Consider the following 26173-nt stretch of genomic DNA (forward strand, 5'->3'; position numbering starts at 1 on the left):
GGCAGAGCCTTCAGTTTTCAGGCCCCTCTTCTGTGGAACCAGCTTCCAGTTTGGGTTCAGGAGACAGACACTATCTCTACTTTCAAGATCAGGCTTCAAACTTTCCTTTTTGCTAAAGCAATATAAACCACCTTAAGGCTGCTAACAACTGAATTGACATTAGTGTATTTGTATTTGCTGGGTTTTGATCCGTTCTGTTGCAGAAAAGTTTGAAAGGTTTGATCTCTGAGAAAACATTTCTCTTATCAGTCTGATTGTGAATTGGTAACGCTGTTATGATGGACTGATGCATGATGGTAAAGTATCCGTTTTTTAAGCTCCACAAAGCCAATCTGCCTGAACCATGAACCTGTCTGATTTCATTTCTATTTTCTGATCTACCTCCACAGCTGTTGACATGACAACAGACGAGGCAGAAAGTCACCAGAAAAAGCCGAGGCAGCAGGAGGAAGCTGGCCAGGGCGCCAGACCTCCCACTCCAGAGGACGACCAGCTCCGACCTCAAAACCACAACCCTGCTGGCCGCGGTCTCACACGCCTCTTTTCCTCCCTCCTGAAAAGGCGTTCACAGTGTGAGAGCGAGGGTGGAGAAAAGGAGGACAAGGAGGAAGAAGCTAAAGCACCCATCGCTGACCCCGAACCTGAACTAAAAACAGAGGGCGAGGTCGCCCTTGACCAGCACTCAGTAAGCAGCGCTGAGGCTCAGGTCAGCCTGTGTTGGTGACTGTGTTACAGACTTAGGTCTTACCTGTGATATGTAAGGAAATGTGTCATGGATCGAGTTGCAAAGTATTTCTTATAGGATGCGTCAACTTTTACATTACTGAGCAAATCATTTTCCAAACCTGAGACTCTTGACTGTAGACGGTGCATGAAGCCTCCTCCCTGCTCAGGCTACAAGAGAAACATTACAAAGGTGGTGTTGGGCTCCTTCAGGTGTAGCCTGGATCACCTTTATAAAGTCTGATTACGCTGTGACTTATTTAAGATCCTCCGTGTGCTACATGTTCACATAGTTTACACTGTGACACCTCAGATGTGTGGATGATCTCACAGTTTTTGCTGAGCTGTAATGCTTGACATGCACATCTCCATCAAAACTGCACCATAGCACGATGTGCATCCTCTTCATAACTCTGACAGCCCCTGCATCCATCGGTTTAGACACAGTAACTGTTGTTTTCCAGTATGAACTGCTCAGTTTCACCTGTGATGGCATTAAATCCAAACAAGGTTGTCACCTGGTGTTCAGATTAGTAGTATGAATTGCACTTTAGTCTTTTTGCAAAGACACTGATGTTTTTACACATATAAATATATCAGTTACTACATGACTGGTGTCCACTGTGGTAAAAAACAGCTTTTACCAGTTGCGTCAGATTTCCAAAGCAAAGCCATTCCTTCCGTTAAAGGACCTTGAAAAGCTTATCCACGCATTTATTACATCCAGACTGGTCTACTGTAACTGCCTCTACTCGGGCCTCCAACACTCCTCTCTTTGCCGGCTCCAGTTAATTCAAAATGCAGCTGCGCGTCTTTTAGCAGGTACGAGAATTCATGAACACATAACTCCAATTTTAGCCAAATTACATTGGCTCCCTGTTAAATATCGTATAGATTTTAAAATTCTTTTGTTCACTTTTAATATTTTGAATAATTTAGCGCCCAGTTATCTTTCTGATTTACTCCATTCATACAATCCCAACAGAGCACTTATATTGTCCAATCACAGGCTCCTAGCACAACCTAGGACTCGAATGAAGTCGAGAGGCGACCGGGCCTTTGCATCCGTGGCACCCAGACTCTGGAATAACCTCCCCGTTCATGTTCGTACTGCCGAGTCGATCCAGTCGATCCAATCACGTCTTAGAACTTATTTTTTTACTTTGGCTTTTGATTCTGTCTAGTTGGCTGTTTTAGCTTGTTGCGTTGTTACCTATTGTTTGTTGTCCTCTTCTATTGTTTGTTTTAACTGTCTCATGTTTTTATTGACTGTGAAGCACTATGGTCAACACTGTTGTTTTTAATATGTGCTATATAAATAAATTTTGATTTGATTTGATGACTGCTTCATCATCAAAGTGTCTTTGTCAGGCTACCCAGGTAGAGAAGAAAGAGACTGACGAGGACAAGGTTGGAAAAGACAAGGAGAAACACGAGGACAAGGAAGGGGAGGTTACTGTGGAGAAAGAAGAGGAGAAGGACAAAGAGAAGAAGGAGGAGGAGGAGGAGTCTGGCCCTGAAGAAGGCAGTAGGGGAGAAAAGGACGAGAAAACAGCAGAAGAAGAAGCCAAAGCTCCCAGAGCGCCGCGCCGACCCAAGACCATGCAGATCAAAGTCACACTGCTGGACGACACTCAGTACGAGTGTGAGCTGGACGTAAGTACACACACACAGACAGACACACACACACACAGACACACACAGACACACACACACAGACACACACACACACACACAGACAGACACACACACACAGACAGACACAGACACACACACACACACACAGACAGGCACACACACACACACACACACACACACACACAGACAGACACAGACAGACACACACACACACACACACACACACACACACACACACACACACACACACACAGACACACACAGACAGACACACACACAGACAGACACAGACAGACACACACACACACACACACACACACACACACACACACACACACACACACAGACACACACAGACAGACACACACACACAGACAGACACAGACAGACACACACACACACACAGACACACACACACACACACACACACACACACACAGACACACACAGACAGACACAGACAGACACACACACACACACAGACACACACACACACACACACACACACACACAGACACACACAGACAGACACACACACAGACACACACAGACAGACACACACAGACAGACACAGACAGGCACACACACACACACACACACACACAGACACACACAGACAGACACACACACACACACACACACACACACACACACACACACACACAGACACACACAGACAGACACACACACACACACACACACACACACAGACAGACACACAGACAGACACAGACAGACACAGACACACACACAGACACACACAGACAGACACACACACACACACACACACACACACACACACACACACACACAGACAGGCAGACACACACACACACACAGACAGACAGACACACACACACACACAGACAGACACAGACACACACACACAGACACACACAGACAGACACAGACACACACACACAGACACACACAGACAGACACACACAGACAGACACAGACAGGCACACACACACACACACAGACACACACAGACAGACACACACACACACACACACACACACACACACACACACACACACACACACACACACAGACACACACAGACAGACAGACACACACACACACACACAGACAGACACAGACAGACACACAGACAGACAGACACACACACACAGACACACACAGACAGACAGACACACACACACACACACACACACACACACACACACACACACACACACACACACACACACACACACACACACACAGACAGACACACACAGACAGACACAGACAGACACACACACACACACACAGACACACACAGACAGACACACACACACACACACACACACACACACACACACACAGACAGACACAGACAGGCACACAGACAGACAGACACACACACACAGACACACATTAACCCAATTCCTTAGTTATTTCATAAACTCTTTATTCTTGCTTAAGTAAAACTAAGGTGTAACACTGAATTGATTGACAATTTATACTTTATACTTTAAAAAACAGTCAAATGAAGTGGGGACACTTTTGACCCCTGATGGCTCACATTGTATGCAAATCGGGAGGACATCACAAGGGTTAAGGAGTCATTTGTGCAGGGCTGCTTTGTTTACACATGCGAGCAGCTGATGGCGCTCGCTGCCCGTGTCACTGAAACAGACACTATGTAGAACACCTCTGTTATCATCAAGCCAGCAAACAAAGGTGGTTCAGCTGCCGTACTTAGTGGTAACCATCACTCATAGTGGTACCAGACCAGTCCAGGAGAAGCTGGAGTCCCTGTCACTGCTGTCTGTTTCTCCACTGCTTATTTCTGACCACATTATCCTGCGTGTGACATTAGCAGGTAAATCTAATGTCTGCTCCATTTGTTTGTGCGTGCGCACTTATACATCTTTGTGAGGACCAAAGATTCGAGTGTTACTATCCCTGTGGGACCAACATCCCCGCAAAATGTGCCTTTAGTGTCAGGGTTACAGTTGGCTTATGGTTAGGTTTAGGCTCAGGGTGAGGCATTCATCTTTGATGCATTACATCACTGAGATGTAAAAGGCAAGTGTGTGTGTTTGTGTGTTAGAAACACGCTAAAGGCCAGGAGCTGTTCATGAAAGTGTGTGACCACCTGAACCTGCTGGAAAAAGACTACTACGGCCTGGCAATCTGGGAAACTCCCACTATGAAGGTGAGCGTCAGTGTAACGGTCAGTATCCAACAATCCCAGCCTCACTGTTCCATTAGGAGGTATCATTCACGTCATTGTACCTGATGATTACACTAACCCTTTGCCCTGTTATTGAAGGAGTTGATGGTCCGAAATCACTAAAGCTTAAACTGCATGTGACATTTTCTTGATTAGACTTGGATGGACCTGACCAAAGAGATCCGCAGGCAGGTACAAGGTGAGCTCAACTCTTCCACAAAGAAAACGTGTGTTTGTCTCTGTGACACTGAGCCTCACTCACAAACAGTAATTGCTGTGAGTTTCAGATTAGGTCTGTCTGTCCTCATGTTTTCTCACGCCTGTCTTTTCCTAAACTTTATCTTCAGTCACAGTGAGTATCTGAGGAGGAACGATATTCAGCAACGTTTGTACTTTTAACCGTCACTGTTTTGTCTCCACATGGATGCTGTAGTTTCACTTTCAGGCAGCCTTTCTCTTGCTTTTTTGCTTTGACCACTGCACTGCAGACAAATGTGTTTCCTTATAAAGAGAAGCATGAGTGTGGCAGCATGCAGATTGCAAGTAAAACTCATGAGCCTGTTGATTTAGAATGATTAATAAAATTAGCCACGTTTCATAAATCCAGTGGTAGATTTGTGTGAGCAGGGAAATAAAGATTTTTGCACACATATTCATGGGTTACTCCGACCAGTCTGGGCAATCGTTTAATCACTCCTTCCTTTCTTTCTCAAGGTGCCAACTATAATTTCACTTTCAATGTAAAATTCTATCCACCGGACCCAGCCCAGCTATCAGAAGACATCACAAGGTACAGCACATATCCAGTCTCCCACTGGTGAAAATAGTTTTATTGTGTCACACAGTGGCGGGGTGTGTAGTCCATGTGTGTGTTTTTAGTTCCCACAAGGATGAAAATGCGTCCAGTTTATCAGCTGGAGGCTTCAGAGCTTTCTGTGGCATTTAAGAAGTTTTCAGTCAGTCAGATGGCGGCACAGATGGATCCAAGCTGCATGTCTGTTTCTAACCTGTGGAGCCTCCATCTTTCCTTCCAGTATTATTTGACCTTCTCCAGATTGACATTGGTTATGTATTATTTCAGTAGGTGAAGCAATTTTTCCCGGGAACAACCCGACCAGCCTCTGTGAGTCCGAGCTGGATCAAATATACCTTTGATGCGTTCATCAGTGAGCGTGCGAGTTCAGCTCTGACTCTGGTTTCCACCATAGTTTTCTGGGGCTTTAACACATCTCACAGTACGCCTGTATTAATCCAGGTCCTTTACCATCTATCTATAATTAATGTGAGAACTGCATGTGCATTGCAGATACTATCTTTGTCTCCAACTGCGAAAGGACATCCTCCAGGGCCGCCTTCCCTGCTCCTTCGTTACTTTGGCTCTGCTGGGCTCCTACGCTTTGCAGTCAGAACTTGGTGAATATGACCCTGAAGTGCACGGCAGTGAATATGCTAAAGAAATGAAAATGGCCCAAGGTCAAACCAAGGAGCTGGAGGACAAAATGATGGAGCTGCACCGCACATACAGGTCAGTCACCCAGTGGAACTCTTATTTCATTAGTTGTAGATCCATCCATTTATTTTCTTCCACTTATCCATGGCGACCACATTCTCACTGGGATGATGGTGGATTTGAACCCAGTACACTCTTGGAGTGACCGCTGGGCCACTGTCTTGCCACTTATTGCAGAGAATTTATGTAAAGTTCACGAGTTGCTGTGTTGCTGAGCTCACCAGTGCTTTCTTTCTTTCTCAGGATGCACCAAACTGTAGATTTTCCCACTCCTAATATTGTAGCAATTTCTCAGATGAGTTTTTCTGTTTCCACAGTTTAAGGATGGCCTGTTTCACCTGCATGAGCTCCTCTGACCACATGTTGTCTGTTCTGTTCACTCAAATCACCTCCAGGCCTTTTATCTGCTTAATTGATAATGACGTAACGGCGTAATCACCCACACCTGCACATGAAGTAGCCTGTCAATCAACTGTCCAATTACTTTTGGTCCCTGTAAAAAGTGGGTGGCACATGTTAAGGAGCTGACGCTCATAAACCCTTCATCCAATTTGGATGTGAATACCTTCAAATGAAAGCTGAGAGTTTGCACATTATGTCCACGTCCAGATAAAAAACTTGTCAGTATCTCAGGTTTGTGCGAAACCGTCGATCGGTCACATGCGATAGACGGAAACGTCCGCAGCATCACTAACATGTGACATGTGTCTTTGCAGACAGGGAAGTTAAGCTAACAAACATCAGAAATAATTGAACGGTCAAGTTGTGTGTGAGCTTCATGGAATAATAATAATGGATTGCATTTATACAGCACTTTTCAGGGCCCTCAAAGCGCTGTACAGTTCACTCTCACATTCACACACTGGTGGAGGCAGCTGCAGTGGAAACACTTGTTTCTAAAGTGAAACATGTAGTAAAGCAGCTGACGCCGTTACACATTTAACATGCAAGTGTGGATTCAGTCAGTGTCACAGAAGCTAAAGATTTTGGATTTCTTTGGGGTGCCATCGCAGATCCATGAGCCCAGCGCAGGCAGATCTGATGTTCCTGGAGAATGCCAAGAAACTTTCCATGTATGGAGTGGACCTCCACCAGGCCAAGGTGAGCATCCTCAGCTGCTCTTATTATTCCTGTTCTTCCTTATAGACTATTTTTAACTGCTCCAATCAATAAATAGTGAGTAGTGATTCACCCTTGTTTTCCATGCTAACTTTGGGAGCAGGTAGTTCACGTACTTCACAGAGAACCTGTCCTCTAACATGTCGGCATGAATGTGGTGCTCCCTGTGGCGTCTGTGCAGTGTGACAGTGTGCACACCAGAAATAAGGTCATTCTCCTCACATCAGAGCAGCTATTAAAAATAAATATAGGAGAGCACTTTGAAGATGATACTGCCCCCCTGTGGATGCTTGGGAGCAGCACACGTCGGTTGCACCACCAGTCAGCAAAGAGCTTAACAGTCTAGATGAAGTAAACATAACCAGGTGTAGTGATCCAAGGAGCATCCTTTAGACCACTGCGTGCTGACTGGGCTGGAAACTTTCTATCATTCAGTATCTCCTGTTTATTTATTTGCCTACATTGCTTTAGGAGTTATTTCTTTCATTCTGAATATCTGTTAGGATCTGGATGGAGTTGACATCATACTGGGGGTTTGTGCCAGTGGTCTGATGGTTTACAAAGATAAACTGAGGATCAACCGTTTCCCCTGGCCCAAAGTCCTCAAAGTCTCATACAAACGAAGCAGCTTCTTCATCAAAATAAGACCATCCGAGGTAAACCGCCACAAAAACGTCCTTTTTGTTTTTCGTCCTTCTAAGGTCTGTTTGTCTTGTTCACAGCAGGTTTGTGTCTGTTCTAACAGGTGGAACATTATGAGAGTGCCATTGGATTCAAGCTTCCCAACTACAAGGCAGCCAAAAAGCTGTGGAAAGTGTGTGTCGAACATCACACCTTCTTCAGGTGTTGTATTCTCATCGTGCTGCATTTCTGAAGGAGCTGTGGCTTTTTTCAGAGCTGAAGATCAATATTCTTATGTGCAGGCTGACCTCCTCTGAGATGGCCACCACCCCAAGGAAGTTCCTAGCATTGGGCTCGAAGTTTCGTTACAGCGGTCGGACTCAGGCGCAGACCAGACAGGCTAGCTCTCTGATTGACAGACCAGCTCCCCTTTTCCAGCGCTCCTCCAGCAAGAGGAACTCTCGCAGTCTGGATGGAGGTACGCCTTTACTAACAGACGGACTCTGTGTTGCACTCGTGTTTTTCAGTCTGGCCTATGAGTCCTTGGGCAAACAGCGACAACAGACCTGTATGTATAAAACGGTTGGGTGCGCCCATGCTGCCATCGGTTTTAGCCAAAACTCTTGACCCACTGGTGCAATCAAAAAATTCCAACAGTTCCTGAAATTATCTGTGCTTTTTCAGTAGTATTATGGTCGTTACGGCGGACAAAAGGCAAAAGAAAGAGAATTTGGCAGAAAGTTAACAGAAGAAGAGGGAAAATCTGCTTCATCACCTGCTGAAAGACAACAACAACCAACATGAGCACGAGTAACGGTCAACAATTAAATGTTGCTGAGCAGCACACTAATGATACAAGACATGTTCAGAGGCAGCAGACCGAGATAGTGTGTCTGTGAGCACCTGTGTGAGCACCTGTGTTCGTAAGGTTTCTCTATTTAAGTATTTATTGGTGTGTGTGTGTGTGTGTGTGTGTGTGTGTGTGTGTGTGTGTGTGTGTGTGTGTGTGTGTGTGTGTGTGTGTGTGATTGAGATTGAGACACAGCTGGCCAGGAGGGGACAGAGGAGGAATGCCTCTCCTGCACCTCTGTGATGCAAGAGGTGCTGGGGATGGAGCAGGAGGAGGGAGGCAGGCTCTCAGCAGACCGTGATCTTTGCAGGGCTGCTGCGGCGCCGTACATGCGTTTACTGTAATGACCCTAATATGACTAAAAAGCACAGAGTTGCTGCTTTCACAACCTGTTGTAATTCTTTCAGTTGAGGTCCAGGAGTTACAGATGTTTGACGCCAGCAACAGGTTTAGGCTTTCGAGGGTTAATCAGTCCGTTCACGTGTATACGTGTGTTCTGTGTCGGCTTCTTTGCTTTTTACAGTCAGCTGGTGGCTTTGATGTGTTTCAGGATTTGAGTGACATTTCTATACAAAGACTGATTCACAAAGATAGCTGCCAAGAGCACAGTGGCAGCACACAGTGCACTCGGACTGGGTGCTTTTTGTAGTACGAGTACTTTTGAGCTGATTCAGTTGACTTGCTTCCTAAACCCTTGGGTACATTAATGGGTCCAAGTAGTGTTTATTGATAAATTACATCATAAAGAATTATTGTTGAATGGTTTCCAAAAACAAAGCGAGGCTATCGTCTCTTCCATTCTAGCAATGGTGTCGACTCCCGACAACAAGTCCAGTCGTCCTGTCAGTGCCCCTGTTATGTCACCAGTGTCACCTGGGGAGGCCACCCCGTCACCCCTGCTACCCACCCTGCCTCGTTCTGACCACCACGATGTCTCCACGCCCAGAGGACACCGATATTCCAGCAGAAAGGCAGAGCTACTGGCACAATGCCTGACAACTGACAGCGTCAAGAGCCACAGTGCCAAGTCTACTCCAGAGATTAAGGTAGGGGATTACCACCGAGCCTTAACTCTACTTATTATTGGGAAAAAATACCTCAGCATAATTTATAATCTGAGATTCACAAGACCAGAGCAACCCAGAGAGGAGAGAGAGGTTCAGCTTGACAGACACTGGGTGAGCGCTGTACATCTACAGCACAATTCCTGTATAACTTTGTATAAATGAAGTGATCACATCTTAGCTTTTCTCCTCTCTCTTCCTGGAAAATACGGCCCCTGTGGACTCAGTGTCCTTTGTTTAAAATGCTGATTGGAAATGAACTGCTGCTTGTCAGTTTATGCTAACTTGCCTTCAGTTGTGCTCAGTAGGAGCTGTTGTACTACGCTGGACTACAACTTTATTTACATTTGCAAAGTGAACACAGACCAGCGCTCTGGCTACTTCACCCTTGGTTGTAACTATATGAAGGCTGTTGTCCTGTTTTTCCTGAAGTTGATCCTCAGCATGTGAGTTTTGTTTAATGTACTAGAAGGTGGGCAGGAGAGAGCGGAGGCATGCCCCGTCTTTGGCCATCACTAATGGGGAAAAAGAACGAAAAAGCCAGGTTTGTTTTCCTTGTACATGATCAGACCTGCTGCATGATGGATCAGACCACCTAAAGATTAAAGACGTTTTTATAACTGGATCTGCATATGCTCGTATAGTGTATAAGAAATATCTGTGTGTGTGTGTGTGTGTGTGAGTGTGTCTGTGTGTGTGTGTGTGTGTGTGTGAGTGTGTGTGTGTGTGTGTGTGTGTGTGTGTGTACTGAGTTTTGCTGAGTTGCAGTAACATGTTCCCCTGTGTTTCCTCTGATGGGAGAGCAGCACTCTCTTCAGGACAGAAAGATGGAGATGGTTCGAGTGAGGAAGGTTAGCGTGTCACTGCTGCGCTGTGATCCCTGCATCAGCTACACATCAGCTCATCTTTATTTTGACACAGTGATTTGCTGCCTTGGTTGTTTCATTATTTCTGCTGCCTGCTTCCCTGTGAATGCTGCTGTATTTTCTGAGCTTTTCTGAAGTTGAATCATAAATCATTCAACTTTGCAAGTTTGAACTGTATCTCTCATTGCCTGCAGCTCTTGGACAAAGTGGCTCTCTCGTATTATTACTGTTATTATTTTGATTATTGTTGTTATTATTATTATATTATTGTAGTAGTTTCTTTCTTTCTATCTGTAAGTGCTGGATGTGTAAATAAGTGTGAGCCTCTAAAGTGGGCTAAAGTGGGCTCCTATAACCAGTGTAATGTGTCGGGACGACACAGCCCCAGTTCCAAAAATGTCAGGATAAAGAAAAAGAGGGAAACATAAACAGGTATTTTATTCACAGTAAAACATAAAAGACCAAAATGTTTAAACTGAGACGTTTTCACATTTGAATGAAAAACACTGGTTCTGTGTGATATGATGTAACACGTGTGCACAAAGCTGGGACAGGAGTGTGTTTGCAGCTTTGCAGCTGCCTGTCCTGAGCATGCTGTGGAGCTCTGTGGCTGCTCGGGAGTGTTTTTAGTTTTGTCATTACGCGGCGGCCCAAATGTTCTCAAGGTTTGGATAGTTCAGGACAGTCTGGACAGTATGAAGCCATGTTGTGGTAATACGAGCAGTTTGACCTGCTGAAATATGAAGCTCTTCCATGATAACAACATCTGGATAGGAGCAGATGTTACACTGAAACGTGTGTGTACCCTAACCCCCGTACCATCAGGGATGCAGGCTTTGGTTCCTCTCCTCTTTGTGTCTATGGACTAGGTTCCTTAGTCCATTTAATTAACCTTTGCACAGAGACGACTTTAGCCTTTCTGCATCATATTCACACACGGCTTCTTCGTTGCTTGACGTAGCAAGCCAGCTGTTTCCTCTTAGTACCACTGACTTTTCCAGCCTTGTGTTGCCCTCATGCCAACTTGTTTTTGGATGTTTTTCTGCCATCAAATTCAAAATATTAAGACGTCTCAGTTTAAACATACTGTTTTCTGAGCTGAGAGTAAAATATGTGAGAGTTGAAAATCATTGAATCCTACTTATACATTTATTTACATTTCACATAATGTCCTTACGTTCTTTGGGCTTTAAATTGAAATATGATTGAAATGTTTTCATGTTGCCTTCTCACCATTCTGACTGTCCACACATGTTTTAAACTGAATGCAGATGTATTTAAATTAAAAAGAGCTAGGCTCATGGCATGGAGAGGCATTCAGGTATTTTCATCCATCTACGAGACACCTGAAATAGTCACTGAATAGTGTTTGATTTTTTGAAAGCATTAGTTCCAGATCTGACTCAGGAGACAGGCACGCATCCTCCTGCACTTCCTGCACACCGCACTGCCACTGCAGCAGTTTGCATGCACAGAATGTGCCGTCCATAGATGTGCAGCAAATATGCGACCTAGTTCCCCTGGGATCCCTACATATTTCTGTGTGGACACTCTGCCACATCAGGTTATAAAGCCTTCCAACATTAAATCTGCACCGACGATGCTGTGAGGCTGCCATCCATGTTTGTGTCCAGTATATTTCACACTGACTGTGTCAGCAATGATCAAAATGAAATATTGATTTAGTTCTATTAAGAAAGAAGAATAAGATCAGTGTTGAACCATCGGTGCATTTAATAACAGGTGATGGATCTCAGTGCATTCAGCTGGTAGCGGTATAAATCACTGCAGAGGCTGATAGCAAGCCAACTTCCTGTTTTAGTTGTAAAAAGCGAGGTTCCTCAGAATCTCCAGTGTTTCTGCCTTAGTGCAGTTAAGAGAGCCTTCACCAGCTCACTGAGTGTGGGGATGGAGAGGAACTGGGTCCCAGCCTGCTGCGTCAAACACATGACTGTTGTTAACGTTACTGAGCTGGACGCAGTCGGGCTGCAGCCTGCATTGTTGTTGTGATTGCACAGCTCGTTTTTGATACGGCTCATGTCATTGGTCAGTCGTGCTCATGGGACACTATTCAGAATCACATGTGAAATGTTCGAACCAGTTCTTATGTTAAACCAGTGTTTTCCTTTTTCCTCATTTCCACAGAAAAGATCAAAGAAACTTGAGGGTGAAACAATTTATATCAGACATAGCAATTTAATGTTGGAGGTTTGTATCTTCAGTCTTAAATAAGCGTCGTTTGCTGTCACAGCTCCGTTCTTTAGTTCTTTCATTCTTTTGTTCTGTCTTTTGTTCTTCCTAGTTTAACCCTAAAGGGTTGGCATGCACCATTTTCCTGTCTGACTCTCATGCAAGTAGCTTCACTTTACTTTCACATTGTGTTTGTCCGTGTGATAGATGACTGGGAAACATCTCCAGGAAAGTTCACTAACGTATGCATTCATCGTCCTTCCAACCTCCGTCTGTGGTTTACGTCAGTGATGTTGCTTAGAATGAAATGTTGGAGCTCTAGTGCGACATAAACACTCACTTCAAACTGTGATTGGTCGAGAGGAGCAAGGCGCTGTATTCCTTTTTCATTGGTTATCAGAGGACCCAGTATAACATCATCTCCTGGGCCCGGATTCACAAAACTCTGAAGTACTAAGAGTTTGTTTCCTGGTGACAACATCCTATGAAAAGTCTTAGAATTTGTTTTTAAGAATTTCCCCTTAAAGTTGGGACTAAAACTGTCACAATTATAAGTTATTCATAAAGTGTCTTAGCTCTGAGCTTAAAAGTGTGGAACAAGAGAAACGTTGAAGCATCAGTAAAGTTTTAACTCACTCGGTGTTAGGCTGGGACTCCCTGCTAATGCACTTTAGGTTTGATTCGGAGCTAAGCAAGGGGATTGTGAATATGAGTCCTGGAGAGACGTGTATGTTACTTTTTAACCAATATCAGCTCCATGTGTGACACCATCACTGCTCTCATTTGGACAAAAAGAGTGAACTTCACTGATAATTTGATCGCAAACCACAAAACGCTCGAGGAGAAAAACATGTTCTCGACTGACTTCATGCAACAAGCAGTTTCAAGAAGGATAGAAAACAAGCTTTTCTGACAGCCATAAACTCTCATCATTTCACACCAGCCAAAGAGTGGGTGTAAGTACAGTGGCTTGCAAAAGTATTGGGCCCCCTTGAACTTTCCCACATTTTGTCACATTACAGCCACAAACATGAATCAATGTTATTGGACGTCCAGGTGAAAGACCAACACAAAGTGGTGCACACGTGAGAAGTGGAACGAAAATCAGACATGATTCCAAACATTTGTTACAAATAAATAACTGCAGAGTGGGGTGTGCGTAATTATTCAGCCCCTGAGTCGATACAATAAATAAATAAATACTAAATACTAAATACTAAATACTTTGTAGAACCAGCTTTTGCTGCAGTTCCAGCTGCCAGTCTTTTAGGGTCTGTCTCTACCAGCTTTGCACATCTACAGACTGAAATCTTTGCACATTCTTCTTTGAAACAGCTCCAGCTCAGTCAGATTAGATGGGCAGCGTTTGTGAACAGCAGTTTTCAGATCTTGCCACAGATTCTCGATTGGATTTAGATCTGGACTTTGACTGGGCCATTCTAACACATGGATCTGTTCTGTTTTAAACCATCCCATTGTTGCCCAGGCTTTATGTTCAGGGTCGTTGTCCTGCTGGAAGGTGAACCTCCGCCCCAGTCTCAAGTCTTTTGCAGACTCCAAGAGGTTTTCTTCCAAGCTTGCCCTGTATTTGGCTCCATCCATCTTCCCACCAACTCTGACCAGCTTCCCTGTCTCTGCTGAAGAGAAGCCCCCCCCAGAGCATGATGCTGCCACCACCATATCTGACAGTGGGGATGGTTCAGAGTCATGTGCAGTGTTAGTTTCCGCCACACACAGAGTTTTGCATTTTGGCCAAAAAGTTCCATGTTGGTCTCATCTGACCAGAGCAGCTTCTTCCACATGTTTGCTGTGTCCCCCACATGGCTTGTGGCAAACTGCAAACGGGACTTCTCATGGTTTTCTGTTAACAATGGCTTTCTTCTTGCCACTCTTCCATGAAGGCCAACTTTGTGCAGTGCACCACTAATAGTTGTCCTGTGGACAGATTCCCCCACCTGAGCTGTAGATCTCTGCAGCTCGTCCAGAGTCACCATGGGCCTCTGGGCTGCATTTCTGATCAGCGCTCTCCTTGTTCGGCCTGTGAGTTTAGGTGGACGGCCTTGTCTTGGTAGGTTTACAGTTGTGCCGTACTCCTTCCATTTCTGAATGATGGCTTGAACAGTGCTCCGTGGGATGTTCAAGGCTTGGGAAATCTTTTTGTAGCCTAAGCCTGCTTTAAATTTCTCAATAACTTTATCCCTGACCTGTCTGGTGTGTTCTTTGGACTTCATGGTGTTGTTGCTCCCAATGTTCTCTTAGACAACCTCTGAGGCCGTCACAGAGCAGCTGTATCTGTACTGACATTAGATGGCCTGGTAAGTGGCCTGTATTTGTATAGTGCCTTACACATTCAGTTATCCACACATCCACACACTGGTGATGGCAGCTACATTGTAGCCACAGCTACCCTGGGGCGCACTGACAGAGGCGAGGCTGCCGGACACTGGCGCCACCGGGCCCTCTGACCACCACCAGTAGGTAACGGGTGAAGTGTCTCGCCCAAGGACACAACGACTGAGACTGTTGGAGCCGGGGCTCGAACCGGCAACCTTCCAATTACAAGGCGAACTCCCAACTCTTGAGCCACGATCGCCCCATAGATCACACACAGGTGCACTATGTAGTCATTAGCACTCATCAGGCAACGTCTATGTGCAACTGACTGCACTCAGACCAAAGGGGCTGAATAATTACGCACACCCCACTTTGCAGTTATTTATTTGTAACAAATGTTTGGAGTCATGTCTGATTTTCGTTCCACTTCTCACGTGTGCACCACTTTGTGTTGGTCTTTCACCTGGAAGTCCAATAACATTGATTCATGTTTGTGGCTGTAATGTGACAAAATGTGGGAAAGTTCAAGGGGGCCAATACTTTTGCATCCACTGTATCTGATCAACAACCCAGTGAGCAGGAAGCAGAGTCTTTGCGGTAAACAGGCTCCAGTCAGTATATTTGTTTCCCAGTCGTTTACGCTCACAGTCTGATGTTTAACACTCTGGACTTTGCTGTCATCGTCATTACTCATGGTCGTTAAGGACATTTTTAATATGATGAATGTCCTTCATGGCCCTAATGCAGCGCTCATGCTGAACACACTGTGTGTCTGTGATAATGGACTTGTGTTGTTCTCTTTGCTGTATCTATTGTGCTGTATCATATTCTGCCACCATCATTTCAGAAGAAAGGGATGACAAGAAGCACTGATACTCGTTAATCTACAAATCAAACATCCATATGTAAAATTAGGCTCCGAAGTTGAGCATCCTGGCCTGGACTCAGGAGATGTCATGTGTCTAACAGCAGTGCATGGCTAAGCCTGGTGATTTTATAATGTGTCATCCCTCTCTACAGTCTGTACGTGACATTTAAATTGTTGGCTTTTTTCAACCTTATGTAAAGAAAAAACCGCTTGATCTCTGAAACACTGTTTCAGTCTGCTCGGATCAGCTCTGTTTGAGTAGAAGAGGCATCTTCTTGATGTGGCTCAAAAACAAGAAATGGAGGTTCGTGGAAACGTCAAAGCTAACAGTTTTCATGGAACGTACTGACTTGTTCACATGACAGGACGTGTCTACATTCAACAGACTCTCATCCTGCTCTGTCACATGAAAAACTTCAAAGCTGAGGTCTTAAGTAGTTACAGCAGGTGAAGCAGGTGTGTTTGTGCTGATGTAAAGCCATTAGCGCTCCACCTGTGTCTTCCTTTCTGAAAGGAGTCAGAATGAAAGTGAAACATCAGAGAGACTCTTTAACCACTGAAGACCGAACGATTCCATCTCTGCCCACATCCGACATAAACAACGGTCATTACTGTATAGAATAATGGCAGACATGACTCAGAATGAGTTTTGCACTTTTTTGCAGTGGCCATGTTTTTCCTTTGTGTGCCGGCTTTGGCTCGTTCATCCCAGCGTGGATGTGCACACAGCCACCGATCTTGCTTTGGTTGTGTTAGCGCTGCCATCTGGATTTTTTCTGTCAGATGACATTGTTGTGTTTGTCCTCATTAAACATCTTCTGCTGGCATTGATGCAAACCATGATTTGTGAGCCACAGAACAGTACGCACTAATCATTAGTAATGCTCTGCTGCTTCCTTTATTACTGCTAACATGAAGCAGTTTGGTTTGTCTGGAAAATCTGTTCTTCCACAGCCTCTAAAGGTCAGTGGGACATGGCAGACCCAGCACTGTTGAAATATTTAATATATACTTATAGAAAGTGCAGCCCTGTGTTTTCATTTGCTTTCTTCTCAACCTTAATCGTTGCCTTTCAGCGTAGTTGTTTCCTTCCATCAACCTACTCTCACTTTTGCCTCCTTGTTGAAGGACCTGGATAAGACCCAGACTGAAATTATGCGGCACCATACCAGCATCAGCGAGCTAAAAAGGAGTTTCATGGAGTCTGTACCGGAGTCTCGGCCCAGCGAGTGGGATAAGCGTCTTTCCACCAACTCTCCTTTCCGCACAGCGAGCATCAACGGTCAGCTCCAACCAGCAGTAAGTCCGATGAGCTCGGTGCAGTGCAGCTCATGTTTGTTTTACTCACGTGAATTACACAAAGTTACCTGTGAAAGCTTTTCCAAGACAGGCATGCTGACGTGTCGAGAGCAATCGAGCAGTGAAATCAGTTCACACCTATAGACTCGCTCATGCTGGCTCACTGACACACTCTCGTGTTCCTGGGATGCAGGGACATAACACAGACACTGCTAATGTGTTTGTCGACTGGTGATGGTTTTCCTTGCCATGACAAGTCAGAATGTCTGCTTTGAAACAGCCGCTCTGCACATACTGATGCTCTGATTCTAACGCTGGCAAAAATCGGTGTTTAAAAGCTTCAACATTGACTAAAAATGTATCAATCCGGTCTTTTTTCTCTCTACGTTTCCATATAAATGTTAAAAATAATGAACACAAACTAATCAGTCTCCAGAATTCACACTGTGTATTCCTACGATTATAAATGTTCAAAATAATATGACAGGCGTCAGGAGACAGATAATGATCAAAGCACATGTGTACAATATGCTTTTGCCACCTGAGTGTGCATCATAAACAGCTGACACAGTCGCTTGAGTAGAAGTACAGATACTTGTGTTAAAAAATAAACAGAGTACTAATTCATCTTTTTAAAGACACGACAAAGTAGAGACTGTGAAATGGACTCAAAGTGTAAAAGAAAAAGAAGCAGTTTTAACACAGCAACATTATTTCAGCTCAGACTGATTCTATGAAAGAGTCCTGAACATCTTTAATGTAGAACAACAGTGAATTAAAAGGGAAAAGTCTTTGTTGCCTCCACCGTGGTCGAGTTTCCTTAGTGTGCACGCCTAAAGAGAAAAACAAACCTGAGATCAGTTGGAAACACGTCACAGCTTCTTCTGTAAGAGCAGGCAGAGGTGATCAGCTGAGCTGCGCTCTTTGCTGCTCGCTCCTCTTCTGTGATGTTAGCTTGGTGCTGAAACACCACAACCAGGGTTCATGGCTTTACCAAAATGCTGTTTCTGTCACGGTCAGCGAGGCGAGCCGTGTGGAATTTATTGAAGGACCCAAGATGCGGTCACTTCTGATGTGAGGAAGCTTTATTAATGGAGGTGGTAAATACACAAGGCGAGGGTGGCGAAAAACAGAACTGAGTAAACCTAAACTGGAAAGACTAAGCATAGAAAACAAACCTGAAACCTAAAGACACAAACAGAGCTGCAGGGAAAACCACTCAGGATGACGGAGGGGAAAAACACAGAGCACACAGGGCTTAAATACACACAGCAGTAATCAAGGGATGAGAGACAGGAGGGCAACACAGCTGGGAGAAATCAGGGCTGACGGGACAGGGGAAATGAAAAGTGAACACACTCACATGAGACAGAGACCTTCAGAATAAAACAGGAAACTCACAGACACAGAGAACCAGACAAGACACTGAACTTAACAGACAGATTCACGAGCAGACAGAGTGACACCACGGACACTCTGTCTGCTCCAAGATATAACAGAATAAACAAGAACATAGAATAATAGAAAGAAAAACAAAACACTGAGTCGTCAGACTCAGGACAGTTTCACTTTAACCTCTTGTTAAGGGTTCAATATTGAGGAAGGGGAACAAGAGGTGATCGAAGAATAACCACACTGATCCGGCCGGGTGAAGTCAAACGATGATTTTAATGCACGCGTGGGAAGATCACTACGTACGCAGACCGCAACTGATCTCCGACTTAATCAAAGCATAAACAGAGATTTTATACCATCAGGGCTTAAATTTAATGACGCCCCCTCAACGTCAGATCCATTTCATACATAGGTCAGATCAAAACCACAATGACTTTTAACACAGTTTAAAAAGAACATTGTCTTCATCTTCATAGCAGATGTTTCCTGTCAACCTTTCTGATTAGCGCTTCTTCAAAACCGCAGACAATGATTTGCAGTGAGCGAGCACTTCTGCAAGCCCACAATTACAAGCAAACATGCTATGTCACGACCTTACGTGGCACTCTGTGTCACCTCTCCCCTACTAACGCTCACAGTCAAACAGAGGCCACTGTCAACCTTTTACTAGAACTATAGATGTAATATAAATTGATACTACTTAAAACTCAATACAAGAATATGAACTTATAAATGATAATAAAAATGACCTGATATAAGTGTTTTGTAAGCATGTATTGCAATTCCTTCTATGTTCTAGTTTCCCTCAGCATGTATCACCTGGACAGTCACGCCAGTGAAGCTTAAGACCCTTAATGAGCCGAACATCAACTCAAAATAAGCACAGATATGCAATGTGTATAAAATAGTTATAACTGCATCTGGAATACAAGGTTAATATGATAACAGTATGCATAAACATCTTAAGGCCATCTTAAAGCTATCTGTTACATTGTTAAAGCAATGATGCAGATTATATTGTGCTGGTAAAATACTTTTGTTCATCCCCACACTCTGATGATGATACAATAATGGATTGTCTGTGAAGAGTTAAATATTTCTTCCTTTTAGACTCCAATCAGTTATTTACAGTGATTTAAGGTGGAATGACAGGAAACAATAACTCTGTTGAAATGTCTGAAATCTGAAACTGTCAGAAGTACAAAGTAGAGATATTTCAGTTCAGCTGTAAGGAGTAAAAACAACCAGTAAAGATAGCTGAAAACTCTACGTATGTATTTGTACTCTGCTACGTCTCGCCTCTGATCAGAAATATAAAATATGTTTTTAACCAATCAGAATGCGAAAGATTCCAAATTCATGCACTGATCCTCCACTAGGTGGCGCTGTTGGCTTTCACCATGTTATTCCACTGCTTCAGCCCGATGTGACCACAGGCACAGACACTTCCTTTCCTGTGACGATGGCATGCTTATGCAGGAGAGCATCTCCACGGCTGCGCTTCCATACCCAGTGACAGGCGGTGTGTAGTCTGGTGCTTTGTGGCCGCGCTGCAGCAGGCCAGCACTGTGCAGCGTTTATGAGCAAACAATATCACGAGCATTGGTCAGCCAGCTCCCCCGGCTTGTGCTCAGCTGCACACTCACTATGCTTCAAACCAGCAAACCCTAAGACCTTTGCACAGTACTACAGAGCTTTATGCACAGCATGGGTACCAGCAAGGAAAGGCATCTGTGTGAGCTCAGAGAAGGGAAACTCCAGAAGAAATCAATCACACATGATAAATAAATAAATGATAAATGGTTGTGCAGCTGTGTAACTGGGACAACAAAGGTGGGGTGGAGCAGCAGAGTTGACCAGCAGCCAGTGCGTGCAGCACAAACAGTGTGTGGTCATCTTATTGTTCATGCTTGCACAGCTGCCAGATCATTTGGCTGCTTGTAGCTGTTGTAATCAGGGACTGTAGTGTAGAAAGAGTTGATGCAGCTTTCTTCACACACTGCAGAATTTGCTCGTTACAATTACACAGTAACATTAGACAATTACATGACTGTTATGTGAAGGCTTCTGCTTGATCCACTGTTTTACGAATCATAGCAGGACGTCTGTATTTTGGACAGTTCTATGTAATGAAATGTGTGACAGAAGCTGGGAACCACCGTCCTGTACGCGGTGCCTTTATTACTGGGCCTTCTTAGGGGTTTGGTGCTTCTGGTAAATTAGCCCACATGGCATGGATAACTCTATCCAAGACCTCGTCCAGGCTTGTTCTCTGATATGAACAAATAAGAGGTGTTGCATGGGTGTGCATGCCTCCACTAGAACCAGTGCTGTTTCAATGAAACAACATCTTTGGTTCAGCTCTGTTCATCAGTATAAGCAGCACTTAGTTTGGCGCTTTGTCTTGTCCTCTCTTTGTGTAGCTGCTTCAAGCTTTGCGACCTTGCTTGACCTGCCAGCCGCATGGCTCAGTTAATCTGCGCATGTCCACTGACTCTCATACAAACTGCAACAGTTACAAAACCCAAGAAAAGAAGCTGAAGGCCAACGGTGCCAAGAGGACTGTTCCCCCACCCCTCGTCATCCTTATTCCTCCACCCTGCATCGTTCCCTTGTTCACTCTTTGTTTCCTGTATCTCTGTCATCTCCCTTTCCTCTGTAGCGTCTGGGCTAATCCCAGCTACGCCATCCTCTTCCCAAGAGCTTCCATCATCCTTCCCTGTGAGTTTATAAACTGAAGGTCAGAGAGGAGGCCAGCAAAGTTACGATATTCCCCTCTGGCTTCTCTTCTACCCACAATGTGAAGATACAGTTTTTATCTCAGAAATTATATTTTACTGAAAATCTAGCCATAGCAGCACTTTTTATTTTATTTTTAAAATATATATATATTTGCTGAAAGCCTCAGGCTAAACTGTTAAATTTCACATTAGTGCTTGTGATGATTTTTTAAATTTACTGACTCGGTGTATTTCACCTGGAATGAGTTCTCTAACGTTCTCTTCAGACTCGTGACACAGACATTCGCCTTCACTAAAGGCACTGCAGCGGTCAGCTCTTCCACTCCAGTGCTGCGTGTACACATTCACAGGGATGGACAAATCTATAATTACTCATAGATTTGGATTATATAACATGTAGCTGCCTGATGTTAAGTTACTCGTTTAACTGAACTTGTTAAAAATCCCATTTAATTACCGGAAAGTTGCAGTTTCATGAGTGAGAATCCATGAAATCCACCGTATTGCCAAAAGTGTTCATTCATCTGCCTTCACACACAAATTATTCAATTATTCATCCATAGGGTTTATGATGATGTTAGTTCAGCCTTTACTGTTATAATTACCCATAATTCCGGTGTCCATGTACAGTGAGTATAAAGGGCTGTTCTTATTGTGTTTGTGGGAGTTCTCGTTCTTCCAGAAGCACCTTTGTGAGGTTGGATGAGAAGGTCATTTATCCCAAAGGTGTTCTATGTGTCAAGCTCTTCCACACCAAACTCGCTCGTCCGTGTTTTTATGGACCTTGCTTTGTGCACTGGTGTGTAGTCATGTTGCCACCATGTGACCTACCACTTTGTGGCTGAATTGCTGTCCTTCCCACTTTGTTATAATACCAGTAAAGGAGACTCTGGAATATGTAGAAGTGATTTCACGACTGGACTTATTACTGAGGTGGGATCCTATCAGGGCCCACGCTGGGATTCACTAAGCTCCCGAGCAAGACCCATTGTTGCGCACAGTTGTGTAGAAGCAGTACACAGGGGGTGGCTGTAGCTCAGGAGGTAGAGCAGGTCACCTACTGATCGGAAGGTTGGTGGTTCGAGCCCTGGCTCCTCCAGTCTGCGTGTCGAGTGTCCTTGGGCAAGATACTAACCCCAAGTTGCTGAATGTGTGTGAGTGTAGTTAGAAAGCAGTGAGTACAGAGTGTGTTTGGGTGAATGTGACATGTTGTACAGAGCGCTTTGAGCACTCCAGGAGAAAAGCGCTATATAAGAATCAGTTCATTTACACATGCCTAGGTGCTCGATGTTATACACCTATGGCCACAGCATCGACTTGAACGCCTGAATTCAGTGATTGGGGTGAGTGAATACTTTTGGCAATGCAGGTTATACTGTACTTCAAATCCACAATAATCAGAAGGCAGATCCCTCTGAAAAAGCAGGACTCAGAGGCTCTCGTGCTGATGTTTTTAATGTTTTTAAATCCAAGCACTTGATTGGGTTTCCTGAGAGCAGATTAACACATGAGTGCCCTTCACATACTCAATAATAAAGACACCCTGAAAGCTTAGTGTTTTCAGACATGAATCTGTGTACCTTCATCCATTTCCTCTTCCTCTATGATCCTTCCCTCTGTCAGTCGACTGTATTTCACATGTCTGTTCATTGTTATCTGTCTCTCTTGGCCTGCTGCTGAGCACAGCGAGGGAGGCACACTCTGTTTGGACAAAAGGTAAGAGCATGTAGTCTGTCCCCAGAGCCAGGGGGGTACAGACGTGACTGGCTGCTGGAAGAAGATGAGGAGAACAGTGAAGTGGAGTGGGTTGATGATGGTGAAGAAGAGGAGGAACAAGAGGAGGAACAAGCTCACAGTCACACTCTAAAGGTGGTTGTTAATGAGCCACATGAGAGGGGAAGTTTGGTAACAAACCCAACCAGGCTTAAGCACTCCAGGATGTCCTTCTTTCTCTCTGGCCTGCTGGTGATGGCCCTGACTATGCTGTGGTTAGCCTTTATTTAAAAGCTCCTCAGCATTCATCCTGCACAGTCCCTCGATTATCTAAAGACTGCTTGATTCGAGGGATGTTTACTTTCTGCTCTATCCTCAATATTCCCCAAAGAGACCCAAATAAACTACAATTGAAGGACTGATAAAGAAAAGCTATTCTGTGTAGCATTTGGTGAACATCGTGGACATGAGGCACTTTATGCTCGCTCGGCCTTTTCAGGGTCTTTCTTAGAAGGATGGTGGTGGACTGTTTCCAGACAGACATGACTAATGCATGTGTAATTTCTTAAATGATGCTCTTTCTATAAAACCTGCATGTTTCAGGCAAAAGGTTAATGTCCTGACCCATTAATCTTTAAATCAGACGTGGATAATGATACTGAGATGAGCCTGTGTGAAACTGACCTTTTTGCTGTGGATGTTGGAGTGAGCTCTAATTTGGAGGCTGTGGCTTTACCTCACATTCTTTGTGTCGAAGTGTGTGTGTGTGTGTGTGCGTGTGTGTCTGTGTGTGTGTGTGCGTGTGTGTGTGCGTGTGTGTGTGCGTGTGTGCGTGTGTGTGTGTGTGTGCGTGTGTGTCTGTGTGTGTGCGTGTGTGTCTGTGTGTGTGCGTGTGTGTGTGTATGTGTGTGTGTGTGCGTGCGTGTGTGTGTGCGTGTGTGTGCGTGTGTGTGTGTGTGTGTCTGTGTGTGTGTGTGCGTGCGTGTGTGTGTGTGTGTGTGTGTGCGTGTGTGTGTGTGTGTGTGTGTGTGTGTGTGTGTGTGTGTCTGTGTGTGTGTGCGTGCGTGTGTGTGTCTGTCTGTGTGTGTGTGTGCGTGTGTGTGTGTGTGTGTGTGTGTGTGCGTGCGTGTGTGTGTCTGTGTGTGTGTGTGTGTGTGTGTGTGTGCGTGCGTGTGTGTGTGTGTCTGTGTGTGTGCGTGCGTGTGTGTGTCTGTGTGTGTGTGTGTGTGTGTGCGTGCGTGCGTGCGTGTGTGTGTGTGTGTGTGTGTGTGTGTGTGTGTGTGTGTGCGTGCGTGTGTGTGTGTGTGTGTGTGTGTGTGTGTGTGTGTGTGTGTGTGTGTGTGTGTGTGCGTGCGTGTGTGTGTGTCTGTGTGCGTGTGTGTGTGTCTGTGTGTGTGTGTCTGTGTGCGTGTGTGTGTGTGTGTGTGTGTGTGTGTGTGTGTGTGTGCGTGTGTGTGTGCGTGTGTGTGTGTGTGTGTGTGTGCGTGTGTGCGTGTGTGTGTGTGTGTGTGTGTGCGTGTGTGTGTGCGTGTGTGTGTGTGTGTGTGCGTGTGTGTGTGTGTGTGTGTGTGCGTGTGTGCGTGTGTGTGTGTGTGCGTGTGTGTGTGCGTGTGTGCGTGTGTGTGTGTGTGTGTGTGTGTGCGTGTGTGTGTGTGTGTGTGTGTATTAGGGTGGATGATCTTGATGCAGCTTTGAATGCTGAGGTGATCAGTGGTATTCAGTTTGCTCCTTAATGGTTTCCGTTTGCTTGTTGTGTGCTGTTACTGGTTCTCCTAAAGTTTTTATGTAATGATTTTGTTTTATACCGGGTGTCATACGTGTGCTGGAAACATGTCAGACTGATAGAATCCAGGCCTATTTGAGTGACCGGCATTAATATCTTGCAAAATGCAAATAATGTAGAGGTATTATAAGTAACTGAGTGTGTACATTTGTTTTCCTGCGCCTGGTGCTGTAACTCGTCGGGTCTTTGAGTTAGACAGCGCAGATGAGGACTGACTGATGCCTCTTTACCTTTCAGGGTTTGTTTGAATCCCTTTAAAGACACAACTGTGTGCTCACAGCCCACGACACTTGCTAATCTGCTGTAGTAAAAAGCACTGACAACGTTGGAGATAGTGCCTGTTCAAATGCTGAGGTGACTTACACTACCGCTCAAAAGTTTTAGAACACCTCAATTTTTCACCCCAAATGTCTCGTTGCACTCGGAAATGAAAGCATGGTACAAATAAGGAGTTGGAGTTAAAACAGAAATCATGGAATCAGTTTATAGACCAAAGTGAGTCTAACCTTTGACTCATCAGAGTCGCCTCCTTTGCAGATATAACCGCTGAACACAGCCGTGGCTTCTGGCTACAGCAGAAATCTAATCTTCTCCCATATCTGTAGCAGAAGTTCCCATAAACGTGGACCTTGTAGCTGCTTTGCTTTCACTCTTCTGTGCAGTTCATCCCAAACCAGCTCGATGGGGTTTAAGTCTGGAGACTGTGCTGGACCTCCATGTTTTCAAGCTCACCATCTTGTTCTTTGTTCCTGAGGTAGTTCTGGCACAACTATCACTTCCTCCTCCATGTTTGACAGCTGATGCCACACACTGTGGACCCGTCCTTTCACCTACTCCACGGCGTACACAGATCCTGGGTGATGAACCCAAGATTTCACATTTGATTCATTAGTCCATAAAAGCTTCTTCCAGTCTTCAGTAGCCCAACGGTGGTGTTTCATGGCCCAGACAAGCCTCGTCTTATTCTGACGTCTGGCTTTCTTGCTGCAGCTCGTCCTGTCAAACCTGCACCTCGAAGTCTTCACAGTAGAAACTGAGACTTGCTCACTACGGCCACCATTAAGCTGCTTGAAGCTGTAGTCCTGTGAGCCGCCATCACACAGCTGTTAACTTGTCCTCTGATTCAGTCGTGTCTTTGGGACCAGACCTCTTCCTGTTTCTGAGCCTTTGATGGTGAAGGAAACTGTGCTCACTGACACTGTGACTTTCTTCACGGTCTCTCTGTAGCACAGACCTACATTTATAAGTGTTATGATGGTCTGTCTCTCTTCTAT

The 26173-nt window shown here is 44.8% G+C and overlaps 1 protein-coding gene across 17 annotated transcripts in view; it reads left to right on the forward strand.

Annotated features, from left to right (window-relative positions):
- epb41a (erythrocyte membrane protein band 4.1a) overlaps positions 1-26173 on the forward strand; it is a 51147-nt gene that overhangs the window by 11643 nt on the left and 13331 nt on the right. For 5 of the 17 annotated variants that reach the window (XM_026155481.1, XM_026155497.1, XM_026155482.1 and 2 more), the window contains exons 2-18: positions 390-706; positions 2095-2379; positions 4424-4528; positions 4703-4745; positions 5261-5336; positions 5853-6071; positions 7070-7157; positions 7679-7831; positions 7921-8018; positions 8099-8274; positions 9451-9692; positions 10180-10254; positions 10517-10561; positions 12722-12784; positions 12879-12926; positions 16890-16931; positions 17097-17267. In XM_026155481.1, the coding sequence (XP_026011266.1) occupies positions 398-706; positions 2095-2379; positions 4424-4528; positions 4703-4745; positions 5261-5336; positions 5853-6071; positions 7070-7157; positions 7679-7831; positions 7921-8018; positions 8099-8274; positions 9451-9692; positions 10180-10254; positions 10517-10561; positions 12722-12784; positions 12879-12926; positions 16890-16931; positions 17097-17267 (2238 nt within the window). In that variant the 5' untranslated portion in view covers positions 390-397. Of the gene's footprint in view, positions 1-389; positions 707-2094; positions 2380-4423; positions 4529-4702; positions 4746-5260; positions 5337-5852; positions 6072-7069; positions 7158-7678; positions 7832-7920; positions 8019-8098; positions 8275-9450; positions 9693-10179; positions 10255-10516; positions 10562-12721; positions 12785-12878; positions 12927-16886; positions 16932-17096; positions 17268-26173 lie in introns of all 17 variants that reach the window. The other 12 variants (XM_026155488.1, XM_026155491.1, XM_026155489.1 and 9 more) reach the window with 9 other exon arrangements.

Source organism: Astatotilapia calliptera, chromosome 22 (assembly GCF_900246225.1).
Source record: "Astatotilapia calliptera chromosome 22, fAstCal1.2, whole genome shotgun sequence".
Classification (NCBI taxonomy): domain Eukaryota; kingdom Metazoa; phylum Chordata; class Actinopteri; order Cichliformes; family Cichlidae; genus Astatotilapia; species Astatotilapia calliptera.